Source organism: Scyliorhinus torazame, chromosome 19 (genome assembly GCF_047496885.1).
Source record: "Scyliorhinus torazame isolate Kashiwa2021f chromosome 19, sScyTor2.1, whole genome shotgun sequence".
Lineage (NCBI taxonomy): Eukaryota > Metazoa > Chordata > Chondrichthyes > Carcharhiniformes > Scyliorhinidae > Scyliorhinus > Scyliorhinus torazame.
The window spans coordinates 116,719,546-116,743,299 of NC_092725.1; the positions used below are offsets into that span (position 1 = coordinate 116,719,546).

Consider the following 23,754-nt stretch of genomic DNA (forward strand, 5'->3'; position numbering starts at 1 on the left):
TCTCCAGCAATTATTTTTCTGTTTCCAATGAAAAATAGGCTCATTGGTTGAATCAGATAAATTTGTTCTATACAGATACTGTTTATCCATCCATTCTCAATCTTCATATTGTGACATGAAATGTCACTCCGGTTTTGTTAATTGTCAATTTGGTTATAGCAAGGTTGAAGTCAGTGGAACCTTTTCACATTTCTTGACAGGCGGGCAGAGCACATACATGTTACTATGGTAATGGCTGTATAAATCTCACTAAATGAGTAGTAGGAGCTTTTATGATCCAATTTATTTATATCATTTAACTACAATAAAAGATGCGTACAAGCTTGGCCTTTACCTACGTCGGTTTAACAGCAAAGCATCTCAGATCAGTGCCAGATCTCTAATTATAATTTGGTCTGTTATATTTTCAGAAGTTATTGCATTTAAACAATATACCAGCTTTGATATCCATTTGCAACAGTAGAAAATAGAACTGCTAATTAGAATAGTTTGGGACACAAGATAAGTTTATTTACTTTTCAGTCACATTGACTACATGCAAAGAAAGACAATTGTTTCTATTGATTTACTATGTGGCAAATAACACGTGTTTTTTGTGACAGTGTGATTTTGATATCTGCACTTTACGTGCTCACTTTGAATGAAGAAAGAAGTCTTGTTAACAGTCTCAATGAAAGGTAAATTCTTTGTAAAATGTTCCCTCCATCTACCTATAAATTTCCGCTCTCTTACCACATGCTCATGTGATTGACTGGACTGCTATTTCTGACCAAATAAAAGACAGTTCTTTAGCTTTTGAGATACTTGCTTTGAAGAAAATAAATTAAAGATTTCCTGCAAATGTGTTAAGTCAGCGGTTTTGTTTACTGTTGCAGCTATATTTCAGAGTCTTTTACAACAAATGAATTTACTGCCTTTACTCCACATACAACGTTGCCAGGTAAATTGTTTCACTGAATGCGTTTGATGCGTTACATAGAAAAAACATTTTTTCATCAAATTGATTGTAACTTACATGGTTTGCCCATTTTATTCCGTAGCAGAGACTGCAAGTTCAGTTTATACAACAGCAAATATTGAAATTCCCTGGCCTGAAGTAAGCTTCTGCGATATCCTTCCTTGTGTTACTGTGCACTGTTGTGTGCTTCAATCACAAAGAAAGGGCATCTCTAATCAAAGTAAAAATAGGGGAAGCACCAAAGATCATCACCTAACACAAAACCTTTTACATTCAGGTAAGATTTTATGACTCCTTAATACTCTTTTAAAAAGAAAATTGGTATTTCACATTATTTATTTTTTTAAATTCCCCTCAGTCCACTGATAACTGACAGCAGGTAGGTATCTGTACTTCCATTGAACATGAATTTTGAAAGCCTGTACCACTTGATAACTTTCAAACTGCACACTATAATATCTGTTGCTGGTGCATTAAAAAGGTTCCACCAATCTTTCGTATCTGGATGGGTGAAAACAGTCAGAAGTCACTTACACCACTTAGGCCTTCCTGGTTGTTTAAGAATTATTGCAAAGGACCTTCACTGGCATCATATCCTGGACCCTAGGATGATAAGGTTCCAACACTTATCTTGGAATAATCGCTGAGTGGCAGAGATGCTATAAACTGTGAAGACCACACTTTATTATGCTGAAGGGATGTTACTGTTTAAAATATTTACTTCGAGGAAATAGATTTGAAGATCATAATGAGATGTCCGACTGGCACACCAATATAATTTCTCCTGGATTTCTTTTTTCCTGCTCTCTTGGTAAGCACCAGAGAGACATCTGTAATACATCTGCCCTGTTTCCCCCTCCAGCAGCAAAGTGTTGCAGTGCTTTATACAGGAAGTAATTTAGGAACATGTAAGAAAAATTGAGTTGGCAAAGTTTTCTGCCAGGACCAAGTTCGAGAACACAAGTTGAGAGAAAAAGTGCTGAATAATGCATGCTTTTGAATCATTTATCACTGTTGCCAAAAAGGATTCTTCTCCATAATGAATTTTTAATGTTGGCGAATGTGATGACAAATGACATTTGGAGAGAAATAAAGCTGTGTATCGTACCACTTGTTTAGAAGACTTCAAATATATTTTAATCTAGGTGTTGGATATCTGTTTTGTGGACAAACAGGTGAGATTTGGTTCTGAAGGGATCCCCTCAGTAGTTTGAAAATAATGAAAGAGGAGAGCAAAATAAAATGGTGCAATGTGGGCACGTTACATTTTCTGATCTTACCAGATTTCAGATGAAATATGCGATATACAGAGTCAATTTCTACTTCCCACTGCTTCAATGCACCCCCCTCCCCAAAATCTGTCTTTTCCAGCTGAATCTTTGTCCTCATCTTCCGCCCCACTAGCTTCCGTATTCATCTGATCATCCTCTTCCACTCCCGCCACCTCCAACACCAAACACAGCTACCATTCCCTTCCCCTTTAGCATTCTGAAAGGACCTTTCCCTCCCTGACACCCTGATTCACCGCCCAACACCCACTCTTTTTTTTCTGCTGCAGCTTTCTATGTAAGCTCGGGAGGTGCGGCACTTTTATTTATTATTTATCCAATTATGAGATGTGGCTTAGACCAGCATTTATTGCCCATCCCTAGTTGCTCTTAAGAAAGTGATGGTGAGCTGCCTTCTTGAATATTCAGTCTCTGAGTTGTAGGTACACCCACAGTGCTATTAGGGAGGGAGTTCCAGGTTTTTTGTACAGTGTGTGCAGGAGGGTTTCCTGACACAATATGTTGACAGGCCAACAAGAGGCGAGGCCACGTTGGATTTGGTTTTGGGTAATGAACCTGGCCAGGTGTTGGATTTGGAGGTAGGCAAGCACTTTGGGGACAGTGACCACAATTCGGTGACGTTTACGCTAGTGATGGAAAGGGGTAAGTATACACCGCAGGGCAAGAGTTATAGCTGGGGGAAGGGCAATTATGATGCCATTAGATGTGACTTGGGGGGGATAGGTTGGAGAAGTAGACTGCAAGTGTTGGGAACACTGGATAAGTGGAGCTTGTTCAAGGATCAGCTACTGCGTGTTCTTGATAAGTACGTACCGGTCAGGCAGGGAGGAAGGCTTAGAGCGAGGGAACCGTGGTTTACCAAAGAAGTGGAATCTCTTGTTAAGAGGAAGAAGGAGGCCTATGTGAAGATGAGGTGTGAAGTTTCATTTGGGGCGATGGATAGTTACAAGGTAGCGAGGAAGGATCTAAAGAGAGAGCTAAGACGAGCAAGGAGGGGACATGAGAAGTATTTGGCAGGTAGGATCAAGGAAAACCCAAAAGCTTTCTATAGGTATGTCAGGAATAAGCGAATGACTAGGGTAAGAGTAGGACCAGTCAAGCACAGGGATGGGAAGTTGTGTGTGGAGTCTGAAGAGATAGGCGAGATACTAAATTAATATTTTTTGTCAGTATTCACTCAGGGAAAAGATAATGTTGTGGAGGAGAATGCTGAGACCCAGGCTATTAGAATAGATGGCATTGAGGTACGTAGGGAAGAGGTGTTGGCAATTCTGGACAGGCTGAAAATAGATAAGTCCCCGGAGCCTGATGGGATTTATCCTAGGATTCTCTGGGAGGCCAGGGAAGAGATTGCTGGACCTTTGGCTTTGATTTTTATGTCATCATTGGCTACAGGAATAGTACCAGAGGACTGGAGGATAGCAAATGTGGTCCCTTTGTTCAAAAAGGGGAGCAGAGACAACCCCGGCAACTATAGACCGGTGAGCCTCACGTCTGTAGTGGGTAAAGTCTTGGAGGGGATTATAAGAGACAAGATTTATAATCATCTAGATAGGAATAATATGATCAGGGATAGTCAGCATGGCTTTGTAAAGGGTAGGTCATGCCTCACAAACCTTATCGAGTTCTTTGAGAAGGTGACTGAACAGGTAGACGAGGGTAGAGCAGTTGATGTGGTGTATATGGATTTCAGTAAAGCATTTGATAATGTTCCCCACGGTAGGCTATTGCAGAAAATACGAAGGCTGGGATTGAGGGTGATTTAGAGATGTGGATCAGAAATTGGCTAGCTGAAAGAAGACAGAGGGTGATGGTTGATGGGAAATGTTCAGAATGGAGTTCAGTTACAAGTGGCGTACCAGAAGGATCTGTTCTGGGGCCGTTGCTGTTTGTCATTTTTATCAATGACCTAGAGGAAGGCGCAGAAGGGTGGGTGAGTCATTTTGCAGACGACACTAAAGTCGGTGGTGTTGTCGACAGTGAGGAAGGAAGTAGCAGGTTACTGAGGGACATAGATAAGCTGCAGAGCTGGGCTGAGAGGTGGCAAAAGGAGTTTAATGTAGAGAAGTGTGAGGTGATTCACTTTGGAAGGAATAACAGGAATGCGGAATATTTGGCTAATGGTAAAGTTCTTGGAAGTGTGGATGAGCAGAGGGATCTAGGTGTCCATGTACATAGATCCCTGAAAGTTGCCACCCAGGTTGATAGGGTTGTGAAGAAGGCCTATGGAGTGTTGGCCTTTATTGGTAGAGGGATTGAGTTCCGGAGTCAGGAGGTCATGTTGCAGCTGTACAAAACTCTGGTACGGCCGCATTTGGAGTATTACGTACAGTTCTGGTCACCGCATTATAGGAAGGACGTGGAGGCTTTGGAGCGGGTGCAGAGGAGATTTACCAGGATGTTGCCTGGTATGGAGGGAAAATCTTATGAGGAAAGGCTGATGGACTTGAGGTTGTTTTCGTTGGAGAGAAGAAGGTTAAGAGGAGACTTAATAGAGGCATACAAAATGATCAGGGGGTTAGATAGGGTGGACAGTGAGAGCCTTCTCCTGCGGATGGAAATGGCTGGCACGAGGGGACATAGCTTTAAACTGAGGGGTAATAGATATAGGACAGAGGTCAGAGGTAGGTTCTTTACGCAAAGAGTGGTGAGGCCGTGGAATGCCCTACATGCAACAGTAGTGAACTCACCAACATTGAGGGCATTTAAATGTTTATTGGATAAACATATGGATGATAATGGCATAGTGTAGGCTAGATGGCTTTTGTTTCGGTGCAACATCGTGGGCCGAAGGGCCTGTACTGCGCTGTATCGTTCTATGTTCATAGCTTTAAACTGAGGGGTAATAGATATAGGACAGAGGTAGGTTCTTTACGCAAAGAATGGTGAGGCCGTGGAATGCCCTACCTGCAACAGTAGTGAACTCGCCAACATTGAGGGCATTTAAAAGTTTATTGGATAAACATATGGATGATAATGGCATAGTGTAAGTTAGATGGCTTTTGTTTCGGTGCAACATCGTGGGCCGAAGGGCCTGTACTGCGCTGTATCGTTCTATGTTCTATGTTCTATCTTAGCGACAGTGAAGGAACGGTGATATATTTCCAAGTCAAGCTTGGAGGAGAACTTCCAGGTGCTGGTTTTCCAGGTAGTTTCAGCTCTTGTTCTTCTAGATCAGTGTTTTTCCGGAACACACGCAGTCCGACCTTCGGGACCCACACCACATTCACTTACCTTTAAAGTGACTGGTGAGTCTGCCTGGTCCCCATGATCTCAGTCCAATCAGGTTTCCTGACTTGCAGCCAACCCAGTTTTGTTTCATTTCCGGCCACACCCTTCCATTGAATTTCAGCCTTCTTTCCACCTACCTCTTCCTGTATCTGTTGCTGCCATTGTGCCAACTACTGCCAATCTATGAACACAACCTTGAAACTACATCCACTTGTCCTGGCCTCAGGCCTCCCCATTTGAACCATTCTCCAACATCTGACAAATCTGTTAGAATTCTTTGAGGAGGTAAAAATGAGGTTAGACAAAGGAGAACCTGTGGACATGATCTATTTAGATTTTCAGAAGGCTTTGACAAGGTGAAGCATTGGAGGCAGTTAAATACGTTTAAGAGCCCAGGGTGTTAAGAGTAAGATACTGGCATGGATAGAGAATTGGCTGACTGGCAGAAGGCAGAGATTGAGGATAAAGGGGTCTTTTCAGGATGGCAGCCGGTGACTAGTGGTGTGCCTCAGGGGTCTGTGCTGGGACCACAACTTTTCACAATATACATTAAAGATCTGGAAGAAGGAAATTAGGGCACTGTTGCTAAGTATGCAGATGATACAAAGGTGTGCAGAGGGACAGGTAGTATTGAGGCAGCAGGGGGGCTGCAGAAGGAATTGGACAGGCTAGGATGGTGGGCAAAGAAGTGGCAGATGGAATACAATGTGGAAAAGTGTAAGGTTATGCACTTTGGAAGGAGGAATTTAGGCATAGACTATTTTCTCAATGGGGAAATGCTGAGGAAATCAGAAGCACAAAGGAGCTTAGGAGTCTTAGTTCAAGATTTTCTAAAGGCTAATGTGCAGGTTTAGTCGGCAGTCAGGAAGGCAAATGCAACGTTAGCATTCATGGCGAGAGGGCGAGAGTACAATAGCAGGGATGTACTTCTGAAGCTGTGAAAGGCTCTGGTCAGACCCCATTTGGAGTATTGTGAGCAGTTTTGGGCCTTGTATCTAAGGAAGGATGTGCTGGCCTTGGAAAGGATCCAGAGGAGAATCACAAGAAAGATCCCTGGAATGAAGAGCTTGTCATATGAGGAGTGGTTGAGGACTCTGGGTCTGTACTCATTGGGGTTTAGAAGGATGAGGGGGGATCTTATTGAAACCTACAGGATACTGCGAGGCCTGGATAGAGTGGATGTGGAGAGGATGCTTCCAAGAGTAGGAAAAACTAGAACCAGAGGGCACAGCCTCAGACTGAAGGGACGATCCTTTAAAACAGAGATGAGGAGGAATTTCTTCAGCCAGAGGGTGGTGAATCTGTGGAACTCTTTGCCGCAGAAGGCTGTGGAGGCCAAATCACTGAGTGTCTTTAAGACAGAGATAGATAAATTCTTGATTAATAAGGGGATCAGGGGTTATGGGGAGAAGGCAGGAGAATGGGGATGAGAAAAATATCAGCCATGATTGAATATGGAGCACATTCGATGGGCTGAGTGGCCTAATTCTGCTCCTATGCCTTATGGTTGGTTGTGGGATCGCTTAGCTCTGTCTATGACTTGCTTTTTGAAACGCAAGTTGCCCTGTGTTGTAGCTTCATCAGGTTGACACCTCATTCTTGGTGTTGCTCCTGGCATACCCTCCTGCACTCTTCATGGAACCAGGGTTGATCCCCTGTCTAGGTGGTAATGGTAGAGGGATATGTCAGGCCATGAGGTGCAGATTGTGGTTGAGTACAATTCTGCTGCTGCTGCTGACCCTCTATGCTACTTGGATGTCCAATCTTGTGCTAGATCTGTTCGAAGTCTATCCCATTTAACACAGCGGTAGTGCCACACAACGCGATGGAAGATTTCCTCATTGTAAAAATGGGACTTCATCTCCATGAGGACTGTGTGGTGGTCACTCCTACCGATACTGTCATGGACAGATGAATCTGTGGCAATCAGGTTGGTCAGGATGAGGTCAAGTATGTTTTTCCCTCTTGTTGGTTCGCTCACCACCTGCCTATCCCAGTCCCAGTCCTTTAGAACACAGCCTGCTAAGTCGGTAGTGGTGCTACCAAACAACTCTTAGTGATGGACGTTGAAGACCCCACCAGAGTATCTTCTGTGTCTTTGGTACCCTCCGTGCTTCCCCCCAAGTGTTGTTCAACACAGAGGAATACTGATTCATCAGCTGAGGGGGAATGATATGTAGCAATAAGCCGGAGGCCTCCTTGTCCATGTTTGACCTGGTGCCATGAGACTTCATGGGGTACAGAGTCGATGTTGCGGATTCCCAGGGCAATTTCCCACCTACTGTATACCACTGTACTGTCACCTCTCCCGGCTCGGTCCTGCCACTGGTGTCTGGGACAAAAGACAATGTCAGACTAGTTTGAGAAACAGCTCTCACAATTACCATTTTAGCTCTCACCATTCAACTAAACACACCTTCCAAGTGAAAAAGCAATTTACTTGGGCTGCTTTCAATTTAGGATATTGAATTCGCTGCTCACCATGTGATCTCCTCTGCATTGGGGAGACCAATCGCATGCACCTTCATCCTGTCCACAGGTGTGACCCTGAGTTTCCAGTCACCTGTCATTTTAACTCTTTCTTTTCTCCCACTCTGACATTTTTGTCCTTGGCCCGCTACAATGTTCCAAAGAAGCTCAACGCAACATCAAAGGACAGCACTTTATCTTTCTACTGGGCATTTTGCAACCTTCTGGATTTGACTTCTGAGTTCAATCATTCAGGATCCATGATCTCTGCCCCCTTTGTTTTGTTTTCTTTGCTTGTTTGGTTGTTTTCCTCTTGTCTCTTATTCCCTTTTCTTAACTTTCAGAAGGTGGCTATTATGCCATTTCTAGATACATCTTTAATTTATTTGTCTCCTTTTGGCTTTGAATCAGAAAACCTTTTTTTTTCATTTAATCCCTCCTGCTCTCCACCCTATCACAGATCTTCCCTTTTGTTATTCTCTCCCCCCCCCCTTCATTTGTTCAAAACCTACTACATTTATAAAATTCTTGATGAAAGACACAGGTCTGAAACGTTAACTGATTTCTCTGACTGTTGAACATTTGCAGCTTTTTCTGTTTTTATCTTGATTTTGTTTTGGTAAAAGTGAGCCTTTCCACTGCAAAGTTGATTATTTTGGCCTTCCCAGAAGAAGGCGTATTCTCAGCATCTCTATGTAATTTATAAAATGCAATACTTTCACTAAACAGAGAGAACGCTGTACTGATTGGAAAAACTCTTCTTTTAACTCATGGCGGGGGGGGGGGGGATAAATTGCTCAAAAGATTCCTCCGGAACCAAATATCACCTCACCACCTCCCTTGACATCACCACCATCTCTAAATTGTCACATCACTTGTGCGGCATCCGATGCTGGATGAGTTGTAATTTTCTCTAACTAAATATTGGGAAGAACAAAACTATTCGTTTTTACTGCCTGCTATTAACTCAGTTCCTTAGCTACTGAATCCAGCTCTCTTTCTGATAACAGTCTTGAGGCTGAAACAGATTGCCTGCAACCTTCGCATTACATTTGACACTAAGATGAGAGAGTGATTATTCACCGGTGCCTTCAGTAAGAGTGTCATAACATCGCCTGACTCCAATATTGCCTCAATTCACCTGCTGCTGAACACATGCCCATTTGTTTCTCATTTGTAGACTTGACTTTCCCATTTCACTACTGACCCGCCTCCCACTTCCCACTCTCTGTTAACACGAGGTCATCCAAAACTCTTTTCTGCACCAAGTCTTGTTCACTCATCGTCTCATTGCTCACTGAGCTACATTGGCTCTTGGTTGAACCATGCTTTGATTTTTGAATTCCCATCCTGGTTTTCAAATTACTTCATGAGCTCACTTATTTCTGTACGTTCCTCCAGCCCTACACCCTCTTGGATATCTGCATTCCTTCAATTCTTGGGCCCTTGAGCATCCATATTTTAATCATTCTACCATTGGCGATGTGCCCTCCGTGCCTAGGCCTAAGCTCCAATGCCTTATGTTGCTAACTTTTGGTTGGCTCAATTGGCTCTGTTTTATAACCTTTGCTCTCGAGTCGCCAGGTATCTTTATGATACCGCCACGAGGTTCAAGTTCAAGTAATGATCAATAACTCAATACACCGATTAGTAAGATTCAAATCAAAGCACATTTATTATACACAGTAATCGCTACTCATGCACAAATTCTACGTCTAAGCTACTTCTACGACTAACAGGCCTATACTTAGCTTTGGACTGGCCCACCAGGTCAGGGGAACAAATGGCCTTTCATTCGGGTTCTGAATCTGCGGGATTCGAAGTTGGTACGGATTGGTAGCTAGGAGCGTCTATCTCGTAGCGAGCGTTGACTTAAGACTTACTGGATATCGGCGGCAGTTGAACTGGTCACGGTCAAGGTTGGTTCGCGTTGCTGAGTGACCCGGTCACGAAGAACGATTTGAGCTTGGGGGCTTAACTTTATAGTCCCCAGGGGCTTCCCGCCTTTCGGGGCGGACCTTGTACCTGGTTCCAGGTGATTGGACTTCGTTCCAATCGCTTGGTTCGATTTCTCCAATACTGGAGCGGTTCCCTGATCGATGGGCGGTCTTGAGGTGTCCGTTAACCTCTTTTGTGTTGGCTCCTGCGGGCGCCGGGAGTCTGGCTTAGCTTTGTTTGTCCCAAATGTTGCAATTGTTCCCGGGGATTGCTTATTAGTATGTAGATGGCTGCTACATTATTATGCAGATGGCTGCTTGTATCGATGCTGTCTGGGCTTTTGCAGAGTTTAATACACAGTAACTTGCACCTGCTGGTTTCTGCCTGTGTTGGCTGAATTTCCCTGCAGCCTTTGCTGTTCTCCATTTTACATCGGGAGTTGGCCAACCCAGGTGGCTACACTTCACTAAAACATTCAGCAGCTCTACCTCTCTTTCCTCCTTTAAGGTCCTCCTTGAAAACCTACGTCTTTGACAAAACATTTGATCATCTTCACTAATGTCCTTATGTGATCTCGATGTGCAGTTTTGTTAATGCTTCTATGAAACCCCTTGGGATTTTGTTGACTATTTTTGATTATTGATAGTTATAGAGATTAAAAGCCATTGAAACTGGTGCTAGATCTGTGCGCCACAAATATTCTCCCCCGCCACCTCCCAAGACAAAGTTCTACTTATTACCTTCAATCCCAGACATATATATGTAATACTTGGATTTCATTAGATCCCAATGATGCTTATGATATGAATTGCACTGCTAACATTTAGAGATAACAATATTTTGAATTCTTCTTTCAGAACTGACAACAAGCCAAGTAGTAAATGTGAAGGAAATTAATAATGGTGATTGTAAGTGAAAATCTTAGTTTACTTCTGCTCAACAAGCTGATAAATATGTTGATTTAAAAAGGAAGAAAAGAATTCTGTGTAATATTATAATAAAATGTAGTAAATATTGACCATCAAATAATTTTGTTACATTTTTCCTAAACTATTTGATGCATTTCCAAGTGGATGAATTCTGGGATCTTCCCTCGCCCACCACGGGAGGTTGTCCTCAACCACCAGGAAGGGCTGGAAGATCCTGCCCAAAGTGTGGTATGGGGAAACATGGTTGATTTAAAGAAAGATGATGCTCTGATGGACAATAAGAAATGCCCCTGAATATTTTATAAAATGATGGATAGGTAGATGTATCCTGGGTTTAGACAGCATCTCCAACATTATAATACTCACTACGTACTCAATTATGTCTGAAATGGGCCTTCAACCCACAACCTTCTCATTTACTTCAATACTTCAACAAGGCTGAAGCTTGAATATTAACTAGAGAGAACATCATGAGCATTCTTGGTTTGTGATAAATACAGTTGAGGTTGACACAAATTCAAGGTTGTCAAGTGAAGGTAATTATCGCCTTCCATGACAAATTTTGATATAATATCAGTATGGTGGGTTTGAAACTAAAGATGATGGCGATACCATTCCCTCAAGTGGAGTGAAGCTTAGGCTAGAATAATCATACTGGGCCTCTGGTTTAAAAGACTTAAAGGGCTGAATAATAATTCCTCAAATAAATTAACTGAAGTTGCTTTGTGGTGTCGTTCTTTCATTGTGCTGTTGTACATTGTCAAATATAATTTTTATTTTTACTGGTATTTTCCCCACAAAGTGTATTTTAATTTCAGATCTGTAAAGAAATTTGTGTGTCGCTATTAAACAATGATTGGGCAGTTTTAAACACATTTTTGTACTGAAGCTATCAGAGCTCAAAGGTTGGTTGGAATATTGATTTTTCTTCTCAATAGAATTTCATTGATTTTGGTTTGTTTTTGATATTAATAGGGTTTGACACATCTGTTAGATCATTAAGGGTTCTGGAAAGCCAACAACTTATTGATCACCGTTACTGTGCTAAAGGAGTTCATTGTGGGTTAGTTACTTTAAATATTATAGATAAAATTCTTTAATGTAATTTTACAAAAGGCAACCAATGTGCTAATATTTTAATTTGTATTTTTTATTGTTACACCGCAAGTCTATCCTAATTCGTAGTTACAGACTGGAAAACCTCAAAGCAATGCTTAATGGAATTTAACTTGCACATGGTTTTCTTTCTGACAGCTAGGACAAGGTCATTCAAGTCATTAACTTTCTCTGACTGGAGTGTGCATTTTCCCTGTTCAATCCCTATTTTTTTCTGATTCTATTCCTATGTTTCTTTTAATTTAAATCTTCAGTTTTGTAGCCACATATTTCCGACATTCTCTGTCCTTGTTTTAATTTCCAGCATTTTTGCTTGTAATTTGCACTTATATAGTTGGTAGTTTATTGTTACTCTAGCCCACTTAACATGCTTAACATGTTGATTTTGGCATAGATTACCAGTGGCACTTTCTAGCCTGACAGAGTCGTCAGTGAGGGGGTACCAGTGATGAGTGAGGGGTACCAGTGGTGAGTGAGGGGTACCAGTGGGGAGTGAGGGGTACCAGTGGTGAGTGAGGGGGTACCAGTGGTGAGTGAGGGGTACCAGTGGTGAGTGAGGGGTACCAGTGGTGAGTGAGGGGTGCCAGTGGTGAGTGAGGGATACAAGTGGTGAGTGAGGGGGCACAGTGGTGAGTGAGGGGGTACCAGTAGTGAGTGAGGGGGTACCAGTGGTGAGTGAGGGGGTACCAGTGGTGAGTGAGGGGGTACCAGTGGTGAGTGAGGGGTACAAGTGGTGAGTGAGGGGGTACCAGTGGTGAGTGAGGGGGTACCAGTGGTGAGTGAGGGGGTACCAGTGGTGAATGAGGGGGTACCAGTGGTGAGTGAGGGGGTACCAGTTGTGAATGAGGGGATACCAGTGGTGAGTGTGGGGGTACCAGTGGTGATTGAGGGGTACAAGTGGTGAGTGAGGGGGTACCAGTGGTGAGTGAGGGGGTACCAGTGGTGAGTGAGGGGGTACCAGTTGTGAATGAGGGGGTACAAGTGGTGAGTGAGGGGGTACCAGTGGTGAGTGAGGGGGTACCAGTTGTGAATGACGGGGTGCCAGTGGTGAGTGAGGGGGTACCAGTGGTGAGTGAGGGGGTACCAGTTGTGAATGAGGGGGTACCAGTGATGAGTGAGGGGTACAAGTGGTGAGTGAGGGGTACCAGTGGTGAGTGAGGGGGTACCAGTGGTGAATGAGGGGGTACCAGTGGTGAGTGAGGGGGTACCAGTGGTGAGTGAGGGGGTACCAGTGAGTGAGGAGTACCTTTCAGGAAATTGGATGATTGGGACCCAAGTGTTTCTTTTTAAACTTGTGCTATAATTACAAAAGCAAAGATCTGTACCTAGTGAACATGCATAAACTAGAAGAGAGATTAGCATTTTTCCTTTTATGGGTGTGTGATAGACTCCTGACAAAAAATCTTAATATTTATTTATTGAATTCAAAGAAAATTCCTGCATAAAAAATTGATTTAGAATCAAACTGAAAGTGATAGAAGTAGATAATTGAATCCCATCAATGGTTTTTGTGCTGCTGAGACTGTGGAAGTTTGAGGAATGAAACATGATAGGGCGAATCACTAGAACTTTTTATGTCTTGGACTGATATCCTGGAGATCTGCAACTTTAGCTCAGAAGCAAGAAGTGAAACTTCAAAGAGCTCTGAAGTTGTATAACATGCATATGGTTCGTTATTGGCTTTTAGAGATTCCATCCTAAGAACGGAGACCATGATTGCAAGCGGTTCGTAGTCTGCAGAAGCAACAAGAGTTTTCATTTTCATTTCAAGAGTTTGGACAGCATGGCCCCAGAGCCCGCAAATGGCTGTGGATGCTGGGTCGATTGAAACCTTCACGATTGAAATTAATAGGTTTTTGTTAAGTGAGGCTATTGAGGGATATGGATCTAAGACACCTAAATTGAGTTGAAATGCAGATCGACCATGATTTAACTGAACGGGGAGACTGAATGGCAGACTTGATCCTGTTCTATATTCCTTTCTTGAAATGAAATGAAAATGAAAATCGCTTATTGTCACGAGTAGGCTTCAATGAAGTTACTGTGAAAAGTCCCCAGTCGCCACATTCCGGCGCCTGTTCGGGGAGGCTGGTATGGGAATTGAACCGCGCTGCTGGCCTGCCTTGGTCTGCTTTCAAAGCCAGCTATTTAGCCCAGTGTGCTAAACCAGCCCCTGTAAATCTTTCTATATATCTTAAATTTATGCTTATATGTGAACATGAAGTAATAAAAACATGTGACGTGTGTTCGCTGGTCACAATTTCACATCTGTTATACTCTACTAAAGATAGTTTCCCCATTGTTACAAAATGGCACTGTTATGTGACCTGGCCTTGTCTGCAGTCATTTGCATCTGTATTGAACTACACAGTCACATTCCACTAAAGGACTTCATCTCTCAGTTTAATAGACAAGAGTTGGTACCTGACTTTTGATAAGTTCATGACTTCACGTAAACTTGTTTTTTTTTAAAAGTAGAACTTATTGTTAAAACTATTTTTACTTTGGATATTCCATTCATATAATATTGTTTGCCTATAGAATACAAAGTTTAGTAGCTTTCTGTGCAGTTTGCGTGGCTGATAAAGGCAATTTGTTTTCAAATTATAGTGTCTTTTTTTTCTCCACTCGTCATTCAGGAATGGCAACTATAGCTACATAATTCCAATCAACAAATATACTCCTGTGAATATGAGAATGACTTTGGAAATGAAGTAAGTACAATTATAAATCTTCATAATTTATTTTCTCCACAAACCAAATCCTAATAAGCTTGTATATACCAATATTAATTGGCAGTCCGATCATCTAGAATGGACTGGATTTTAATTAAGGATATTCAAAAGTTGTTTAATTATGCTGACTAATAACTATTGAAAGCATAACTAACATTTGTTACAAGGTGTCACATAATCTGCTTAATCCAAGGTGTTATTTGGTATTTCAGTAAGAAGTCTTACAACACCAGGTTAAAGTCCAACAGGTTTATTTCGAATCACTAGCTTTCGGAGTACTGCTCCTTCCAACTGTATTTCTCACACTCATTCCTTAAAACCAGGTGATCAAAGTTTTCTAGACTTTTTTCCAATGAAGAAAAGGCAAGGGCCACAAAACCGTAGTGGAACAGAAAGCATGAAGGCTGGAAATGGCTATTCCCCTTCCTATTAATTAAATGCTGTTGTACAAACAAAATCAGGTTCGCAAAAGGTCCATTTTAACATTCATGTACTCATGTACCTGCTCAGAAAGGAGCAGTGCTCCGAAAGAAAGTGATTCGAAACAAACCTGTTGGACTTTAACCTGGTGTTGTAAGACTTCTTACTGTGCTCACCCCGGTCCAACGCCGGCATCTCTAAATCTTGGTATTTCAGGTTAGTAAACAATTGCAGTCCTGCCTATACACCATTACTAATGAGAAAGTCTAAGTTCCTTACAGAGGGCAGTTTTTCAATTAAAATGACTGTGGAATTTACCTTGCCAATGGTGTAATTCTTGTTTTCTAGCTGTCTATTATTTTACATGATCTGCAGATCAGAATTGGACTGTTTTATGAATGGACAGATCAGAAAATGTAAATTTGCAAGCAAATGCCTTGGGTACATGAATGTTAAAATGGACCTTTTTGCGAACCTGGGGCGAAATTCTCCTACCCACCCCGCCACATTTCTGCCCCGACCGGCCGGCGGGAGTCTCCGTAACACCGGCCGGTCAATGGGGTTTCCCATTGTGGGGCAGCCCCACGCCGTCGGGAAACCCCCGGGCGCCGGCAAAACGGAGACTCCCGCCGGCGGAGAATGACGCCCCTGATTTTGTTTGTACAACAGCATTTAATTAATAGGAAGGGGAATAGCTATTTCCAGCCTTTCATGCCTTCTGTTCCACTGCAGTTGTGTGGTCTTTGCCTTTTCTTCATTGGAGAGAAGTCTAGAAAACCTTGATCACCTGGTTTTAAGGAATGAGTGTGAGAAATGCAGCTGGACGGACCACGCCTAATCCACTTTGTGATCTACATCAATGTTGCTTCAATGTAGCAACGGCAATGCTGCAGGAAAATCAATGCTGAGGCACTCAAAGACCCTGATAAAAAAGCCCTATTCAGCCAGCACCACACTGACAACTTGATGACTCCTGGCGACCCAAAGATGCAGGGCGTCACCTGTGCCTGGTCTGCCCTCAAGGCCTCAATAATCAGTCCCTGTGAAGAGATGCTGGGTCACTCGACCAGGAAACACCAAGACTGGTTTGATGAGAACGACCAGGAGATTCAGCGACTGAAAGCATTTCTGAACCTGAAACAGCAACCCAACTCCAGAGCAAGAGAACTGCTGATCTCCAGCAAAATAATCTGACCTAAAGAACAGATGATGGGTGGGGAAAGTGCAGGAGCTATAACAGTTAGTTGTCAACATTGAGACCAGGTTTCTTTAGCACAGTCCAGAACGCCAAGCCCCCATCCCACTGCTGGCCATGAACAGGAAGGTGCTCAGCAAGAACATAGAGGCAGTCAGTGCCCCCTGGAAGAAGCACAGCAAAGACCTGCTTAACAGAATCTCTGTCTTCAACACGAATGTCCTTGACTCCATTCCGCAGCACGCAAACCCGCCACCACCTCAAGACGAATCCCAACCCAGCGCAAGGTAGAATAGGCCGCCTGACAGCTGAAGAACAGGGCATCAGGAGCATATGGAATCCCCACTGAGGCACAAAAACATAGCAGAGACGCACTATTGGTGTGAATACATTACCTAATTTCTCTGATCAGGAAGGAGGAGAACGTGGCAAGAGATCTGAGATGCTATAATCGTTACCATTTTCAAGAAAGGTGACAAGTCTGACTGCAGAGACTACAGAGGAATTTCCCTGCTGCCGGCCATAGGGAAGGTCGTACAAGAATCCTCCTTAATTGTCTTCTCCCTGTGGCTGAAGAGCTCCTCACAGAGTCCCAATGTGGATTCCACCACTTAGGGGCTTAACGAACATGATCTTCACCACGCAGCAACTACAAGAGAAATGCAGAAACAGCAGCAACCCTTGTACATGGTCGTCTTTGACCTCACAAAGGCCTTCAACACTCAACCATGAGGAATTATGGAGCAGTACCCTCTGTTTTGGCTGCAGCCATCGTCTGCCTGATCCACAATGACATACAAGTCATGATGCTGACCAACAGATCCACCACAGACCCAATTCAAGTTGTGGTGTGGGGTGAAACAAGGCTGTGTCATCGCATCAACGCTCTTCTCAATCTTCCTTGCTGCAATGCTCCAGCTCACCCACTGCAAGATGCCCGCTGGAGTGCAACTAAACTGCAAAACAAACTAGAATCTGTTCAACCTCCACCACCTGTAGGCCAGATCCAAGGTTATTCCATCCTCATTGAACCACAGTATGCAGATGATGCTTGCATCTAGCGCACTTACGATGCCAAGCTCCAAGTGATCATTCATACCTTCTCTGAGGCATATGGGAACATAGGCTTTACACAAAAAATCCAAAAGAGAGGGGCAGCACGGTGGCGCAGTGCTATGAGGCATTGCTGCCTCATAGCACCGAGGTCCCAGGTTCGATCCCGGCTCTGGGTCACTGTCCGTGTGGAATTTGCACATTCTCCCTGTGTTTGCGTGGGTTTCGCCCCCACAACCCAAAGATGTGCAGGGTAGGTGGATTGGCCATGCTAAATTTCCCCTTAATTGGAATAAATGAATTGAGTACTCTAAATTTAAAAATGAATTGAGTACTCTAAATTAAATTTAAAAAATCCAAAAGAGGAAGGTCCTCTACCAACCTGTCCTCACCACACAGCCCTGCCCCTTCATCAAAAGGCCTTGGACAACGTGGACCACTTTCCTTACATGGGAGCCTACTGTGACCAATGGCAGGCATCAACAATGAGGTTGAACACCAGTGTGACAGTGCAGCCTTAGGTCGCCTGAGGAAGAGACTGTTTGAAGAGCAGGATTTCAGACCTGGCACCAAGATCATGGTCTACAGAGCAGTAGTAATACCTGCCCTACTATATGGCTCAGAGATATGGACCATGTACAGCAGGCACCTCAAAGCCCTGAAGAACCACCAGCGCTGCCTCTGCAAAATCCTGCAAATCCACTGGCATGATAGGCGCACCAGTGTCTGTCCTGCCTCAGGCCAAGATCCCTAGCTTCGAGGCACTGACCACGCTCGATCACTGGATGGGCCACATTATCCACTTGTCTGACATGAGATTCCCGAAACAAGCACTCTACTCAGAGCTTGAACGCAGTAAACGAGGAAATGCTTGAAGGGCACGCTCATAGCTTCTTTGGAAAAAGTGCAACATCTCCACCAACACCTGGGAATCCCTGGCCCAAGAAAACCCGAAGTGGAGGAAAAGCATCCTGAAGGGACCTCGAGATCCATTGCCAAGAACCAACTGAAGTCAAGCGTCGACAGCAAAGTCGGGCACCCCATCGCCCGCTCCTCCAGCCGCCATCTGCCCAACCTGTGACAGAGGCTGTAGGTTGCACACTGGAGAACTCGTATTTACTGTGGAAGCGTCATCCTCTACTTTGAGGAGCTGCCTAAGAAGACGTTAGAATAATTCCTGTGTAGTACATATTATTTGATGCTAAAATGTTGACCTGTTCATACTTTGCAGCACCACAGCGCCCTTGATTGTTTATAAATGTACGGTGAACCTTGGCGGGACTTGTGCAAAATCTGCAAGCAGTGCAACTAAAAGAGATGTTTCACAAGAAATGTCGCAGGTAATTTGTCATTCTCCTGCTCAGCATAATACCTTGTAGAATATGTTTAAATGCTGAATGAAATTTCAGAGTAATCGTTTGCTTAGAAAAGGCTTGTTGAGCTTTTCATCAATTGATTAACTACAACTGATGACCTACTCTTAGCACTGTTTTGTTTTGAAACATAATAGCGAAACATATTGGCCATGATTCTCCTGTTTGAAGACTAAGTGCTCACTCCATTGGGGAATCGGGATTGTTTCCCGCTGGTGCTAGGAGTGACGCTGACATGAATAGCACTTCGAATTTTTTTTTTCACAGGATCGGGCTTTATGTTGGCCTTGAGAGGGGCAGGGCCAAAGCCCAATGACAGTGCTGCTCCTCAGAGATTGAGCGCCTTTTTTAAACGTGCCCTGGTCTCCGTATACTGTTGCAGTCCCCGTGAGTCACTGGCAAGACCCTCCTGCTCAGCCACCCCTTCAGACCCTGCCCCTTGGCAGTGCCAATCTGACACCTTGCACTCAGAAGGGGTGGGCAAAGGGGTGAATACCCTCCCTGCAGGTGTCCAGGGTGCCGGGGGTTCCTGAAGGTGGGGATTGGGTCTTGGGCTGGAGGGGCTCAGGTCGGGGGGGCTTCTTTTCTGGAATAGGGGTCATTTGGATTTTAGACCCTTTAGTCTGTCTCCCAGCATGTCAAGATGAAAGATCTGTGAGAAAAAATTCCTTAAAGGTCTTCCTAAAAACGTGTAAACTATTTCCTAGCATGATAAAATTAAAGATCTGTGAGATGAAGGGTAAAGTCTTCCCTTTAATCTGGTGGTATACTTTGTGTTCAATTCCATCACTGATGATCGAGGTGACAACTTCTCTCCACATGTCCCAAATTTCCTGTTGAGAGCATTGAAGGTTTGTACCCTGACTGGCCCTACAATGGTCAGCTCTGACAATGGTTTTGTCAGTTTTGTAAAAATGAAAATTGTCTTTTACTACATCTGGTTTTAGTAGCTTTTCTGTTTTTGGAAGGGTAGTTTGTGTGCCGCGTGACCATTAGTCTTTGGACCGAACTAGTTTCCTTACCTTCAGTGTTTCTCCATTGGGGTTTGCCTTGTGGATATCTGTGCTAGATTGCTTGATTTTTGATGATTCTTCTGGCAATTTGCACTGCTGCCTAGGTCTTTCTATTCAACTGGGGAGAGTGCGGACATGATGTGTAGGGTTGAATTTCGCAATCCTTTGTGAAACTGTTGAATTCTTCACTCATGAACTGAGAGCCATTGTCACTCATCACAATGTCTGGAATAATGTAATCACAGAAATGTGCTTTTAGGCATCTTCTGTATTTCCTGTCATTTTTGAAATCAGCTAGTCATAGCTCCCAGTAGTCAGACCAGTAGCTTGCAGTGACAAGGTAATCACTTCCTGTGATAGTGAAGCGGTTTACACCCAGCTTCATCCATGATCTGTCTTGGATGTCATGCATCATCAATAGTTCTGTAGCTTGTTTAGCTTGGCCACACTGGCAAATGTGGTCTTTAATTTCATTGCTCATGTTTGGCCAGTAGAGCCTTTCTCAGACTCGATCCAATTCCTTGATGGCTTTCATAAGCTCAGCATATCTCCTTTCATCTCTTTAGGGATGATGACTCTGTTTTGTTTGCCCAAAGAGCCATCTTTGGGCTGTCAATTCATCTTGATGTGCCCAATATGCTTCTGTGACCACAGGTGTGTCCTTGATGCTCTCACCATCCTGATTTGGAAATATATTGCCTTTCATTTCTACTGGAGCTGGGAGTGGAAGGTTTAGTGCCATGTCCACGCAAGTATTTTACTTGCAACCGTGAATATGTATTTGTTTTTCCTTGTGCTTTTTCAGCAGCTTTTAACAGATTTGATCATTTTTGTGTGCCTTTCTAAGCTGTGGCTTCTCTGCAGCATTTCCAGGATTTCAAAGCTCTATTTTTATTTTTATTTGTTTTACAAGGTGGATGTGGGAGCTTTGCTGGCTGGGCCAGCATTTGTTGCCTACCACTAATAGCCCTTGGGAAGGTGGCAGTAAACTGCCTTCTTGAACCGCTGCAGCCCCTGAGGTGTAGGTACACCCGCTGTGCTATTAGGGAGAGAGTTACAGTGAAGGAACGGCAATATATTTCCAAGTCAGGATGGTGAGTGATTTGGTGAGTGGTGGGGCTCCTATATATCTGCTGCCATTGTCCTTCTAGATGGTAGTGATCGTGGGTTTGGAAGGTGGTGTATAAAGAGCCTTTGCGAGTTCCTGCAGTGCGGTTTACCTCTACTTCCTGACACCAGGTTCTGCATTTAAAGACTGTAGACTTTCTCAGTCGCACTTTTCATTGAACTCATCTAAAATGGCAGCTCATAGAGAGACTGCCTCATGACAGAGGTCACATGACGGAGGCAAGCTAGATAGGTCATGCAGCACTGTTACATTTCAAAACCCAAACAGTGCCCATATCTAAGGAAGGATATATTTATTGCTTTGGAGGCAGTGCAGTAAAGGGTAATTGGTCGTTGGGGTGAGAATGTTGTCCTATGATAAGCTGAGTAAATTGGGCCTGAAGTTTTTAAGAATATGATCTGACCTCATTGAAACTTACAAGATTTGAAGGGGTTTGACAGGGTTAGACATGGAGAGGTTGTTTCCCCTGGTTGGGGAATCTTAAATATGGGAGCGCAGCCTCGGGACAACAGTTCGATCATTTTAGGATTGTGAGGAGGAGAATTTCCTTCGCTCAGAGAGGGTTCTGAATCCTTGGAATTCACTGAGAGTTGTGGATGCTGCATTGTTTCAGCATATTCAAGGCTGAGATCGAGCTATCTTTGTTCTCTCAAGATTCAAGCAATATGGGAGCAGATAGGAAAGTGGAGTTGATTTAGAATATCAGTGAGCATCGTACTGAATGGCAAAGTAAGCTCGATGGGTCATGTGGTCTACTCCAGATCCTATTTCTTATATTACTATGTATGTACACATAAACCATGCAATTGGGACTGCTAGAAGTCACAAAAATGAACTGACTGAAGTAATTGGTTAATTTGAAATGTTTTAAGTAATTTAGCATTATTTTTATTGGTTTACTTAAATTCTATTTCATAACTCTTAATGTACAGTGCAGTCCTTTTCACTGAATTTTTGAATATTCCACCAGGGATATCAGCATTTCTGGTTCTTGCCAGTAGCACATCTACAGGAGTGCACATACCACTTCCGTGTTGTAGAACCAGTAAGTCGATCTGTAATTAACTTAAAATCTAATATCATATTAGTATATTCTGTACCGTACGAATCTGAGTCGTACCTTTATCTGTTTAATCATTGAATATTGATTATTTTACAGGGCCTAGCAGATTGCAGAACAAATCAGAACCTCGCTGGGATATTCTTTACAGATTACTACTTTTACTTTTATCGACAATGTAGCTAATTCAGTAGAACAAACCCTACGTACGTATTGCCCTTGGACTTATTACTTTCGTTTAGTATGGGGTTTCTTGTAGCTCCATAAGTCCATTTAGCTTTTTGGCACATGTTAATTGACCAGTTTAATTTTTTAAGATGTAAAGTTGCTCATGTTACATGTCTGCTCATGATTCTTGTCGCCTCTGAAGCACAGGACTAACATCAAATCGGAATGGATCAGAAAATGAAAAGCACACTTTTACATGGGACATGTATTTTAAATGAGTTGCCAAGATTGAAAATAAATTTTGACAGTATTTAATTTTTTTTTACTTCTGTAAACTTTATAGATTAATAAAATTGAAACTAACTAAATGAATCTCACAATGAATGAGGTTTTTCACTATACAGTATCTTCAGTACAATCTGCATTAGCACTAACATTCTAGAAAACATAAATTTCTGTCAACTGTTATCGAATTTGCATGTTTTAGTAAGTTCGTAGATGTAATTAAGCAATGTTCTCGATTGAATTTCATAAGATCCTGAACGGTCTTGACAAGGTGGATGTGGGAGGGTTGTGGGGCAGCATGGTAGCACAGTGGTTGGCACTGTTGCTTCACAGAGCCAGGGTCCCAGGTTCGATCCCCAGCTTGGGTCACTGTGTGGAGTCTGCACGTTCTCCCTGTAAAAGCGTGGGTTTCCTCCGGGTGCTCCAATTTCCTCCCACAAGTACCAAAAGACGTGCTGTTAGATAATTTGGACATTCTGAATTCTCCCTCAGTGTACCCGAACAGGTGCCGGAATGTAGCGACTAGGGACTTTTCACAGTAACTTCATTGCAGTGTTAATGTAAGCCTACTTATGACAATAAAGATTATGAAAGATTATGAAGACAACAATAGCAGAAAATTCCAAATGGCATCGAGTGAGTGAATACAATGATAGAGTGTAACAAAAAGTGAGAAAGTGCACTTTAACAGATGAGAGTAGTGCATCATCAAATTAAGGAAGTATGGAGGAGGGCATGGATAAAGGAATGTATTGGGACGCAGCTGGGGGAGTACGAAATGTAAATATTAGCATGTACCATGCACTTGTATAGAGCACTAGTTAGAATTAATTTGGAACATTGTTTTCAGTTTTGGGCATACCATCCTAGAAACAAGGAACAATAAAACCCCAAAGGAAGCTATTCAGCTTATCTTGCATGTCCCACTCCCTTGTTTTCCCATGGCACATTTTCTCCCGAAATGTTTATTTCTGTTGTTTGAAATATGGCATTGAATCTATTTGCACTATGCTTTCATTGCTTATCAAAATGAATCCCTCGTATTTCTTTCCATTAAATTTCATCAACCATGTGGGTGTCTTCCTATTTCTTCAATCCATCTGTGTTCCTGAAGTGTTTCCCATCGTCCTCGTTGTTTGCTACATTTGTGTTTTGTTCCATCTGCAGACTTTGAAATTATGCTTTACATACCCAAAGCCAAATCAGTAATCAAATTGGGTAGGTTTTATTAGACCTGCAAGGTATGTCTTAATGATTCACCAGAATAACGCCTGGGATGAAACAAGGAATCTAGCTTTAGTAACAACCTGGGTTGCATTCTCTAAAGACAAGAAGATTAAAGGATGATCTGCTTGAGGTGTGTAAGGACATTTTCAATGCAGATAGAAGACTT

The 23,754-nt window shown here is 43.0% G+C and overlaps 1 protein-coding gene across 1 annotated transcript in view; it reads left to right on the plus strand.

Annotated features, from left to right (window-relative positions):
* The window catches only part of myrfl (myelin regulatory factor like), a 97,744-nt gene extending 74,311 nt beyond the window's left edge, over nt 1–23,433 (plus strand). Inside the window, exons 17-25 of the mRNA XM_072485093.1 lie at nt 603–677; nt 876–940; nt 1,041–1,235; nt 10,743–10,793; nt 11,790–11,877; nt 14,570–14,644; nt 18,565–18,673; nt 21,819–21,893; nt 22,008–23,433. Of these exons, the coding sequence (XP_072341194.1) occupies nt 603–677; nt 876–940; nt 1,041–1,235; nt 10,743–10,793; nt 11,790–11,877; nt 14,570–14,644; nt 18,565–18,673; nt 21,819–21,893; nt 22,008–22,094 (820 nt within the window). The 3' untranslated portion in view covers nt 22,095–23,433. The remainder of the gene's footprint in view (nt 1–602; nt 678–875; nt 941–1,040; nt 1,236–10,742; nt 10,794–11,789; nt 11,878–14,569; nt 14,645–18,564; nt 18,674–21,818; nt 21,894–22,007) is intronic.
* The last annotated feature ends 321 nt before the right edge of the window (nt 23,434–23,754 follow it).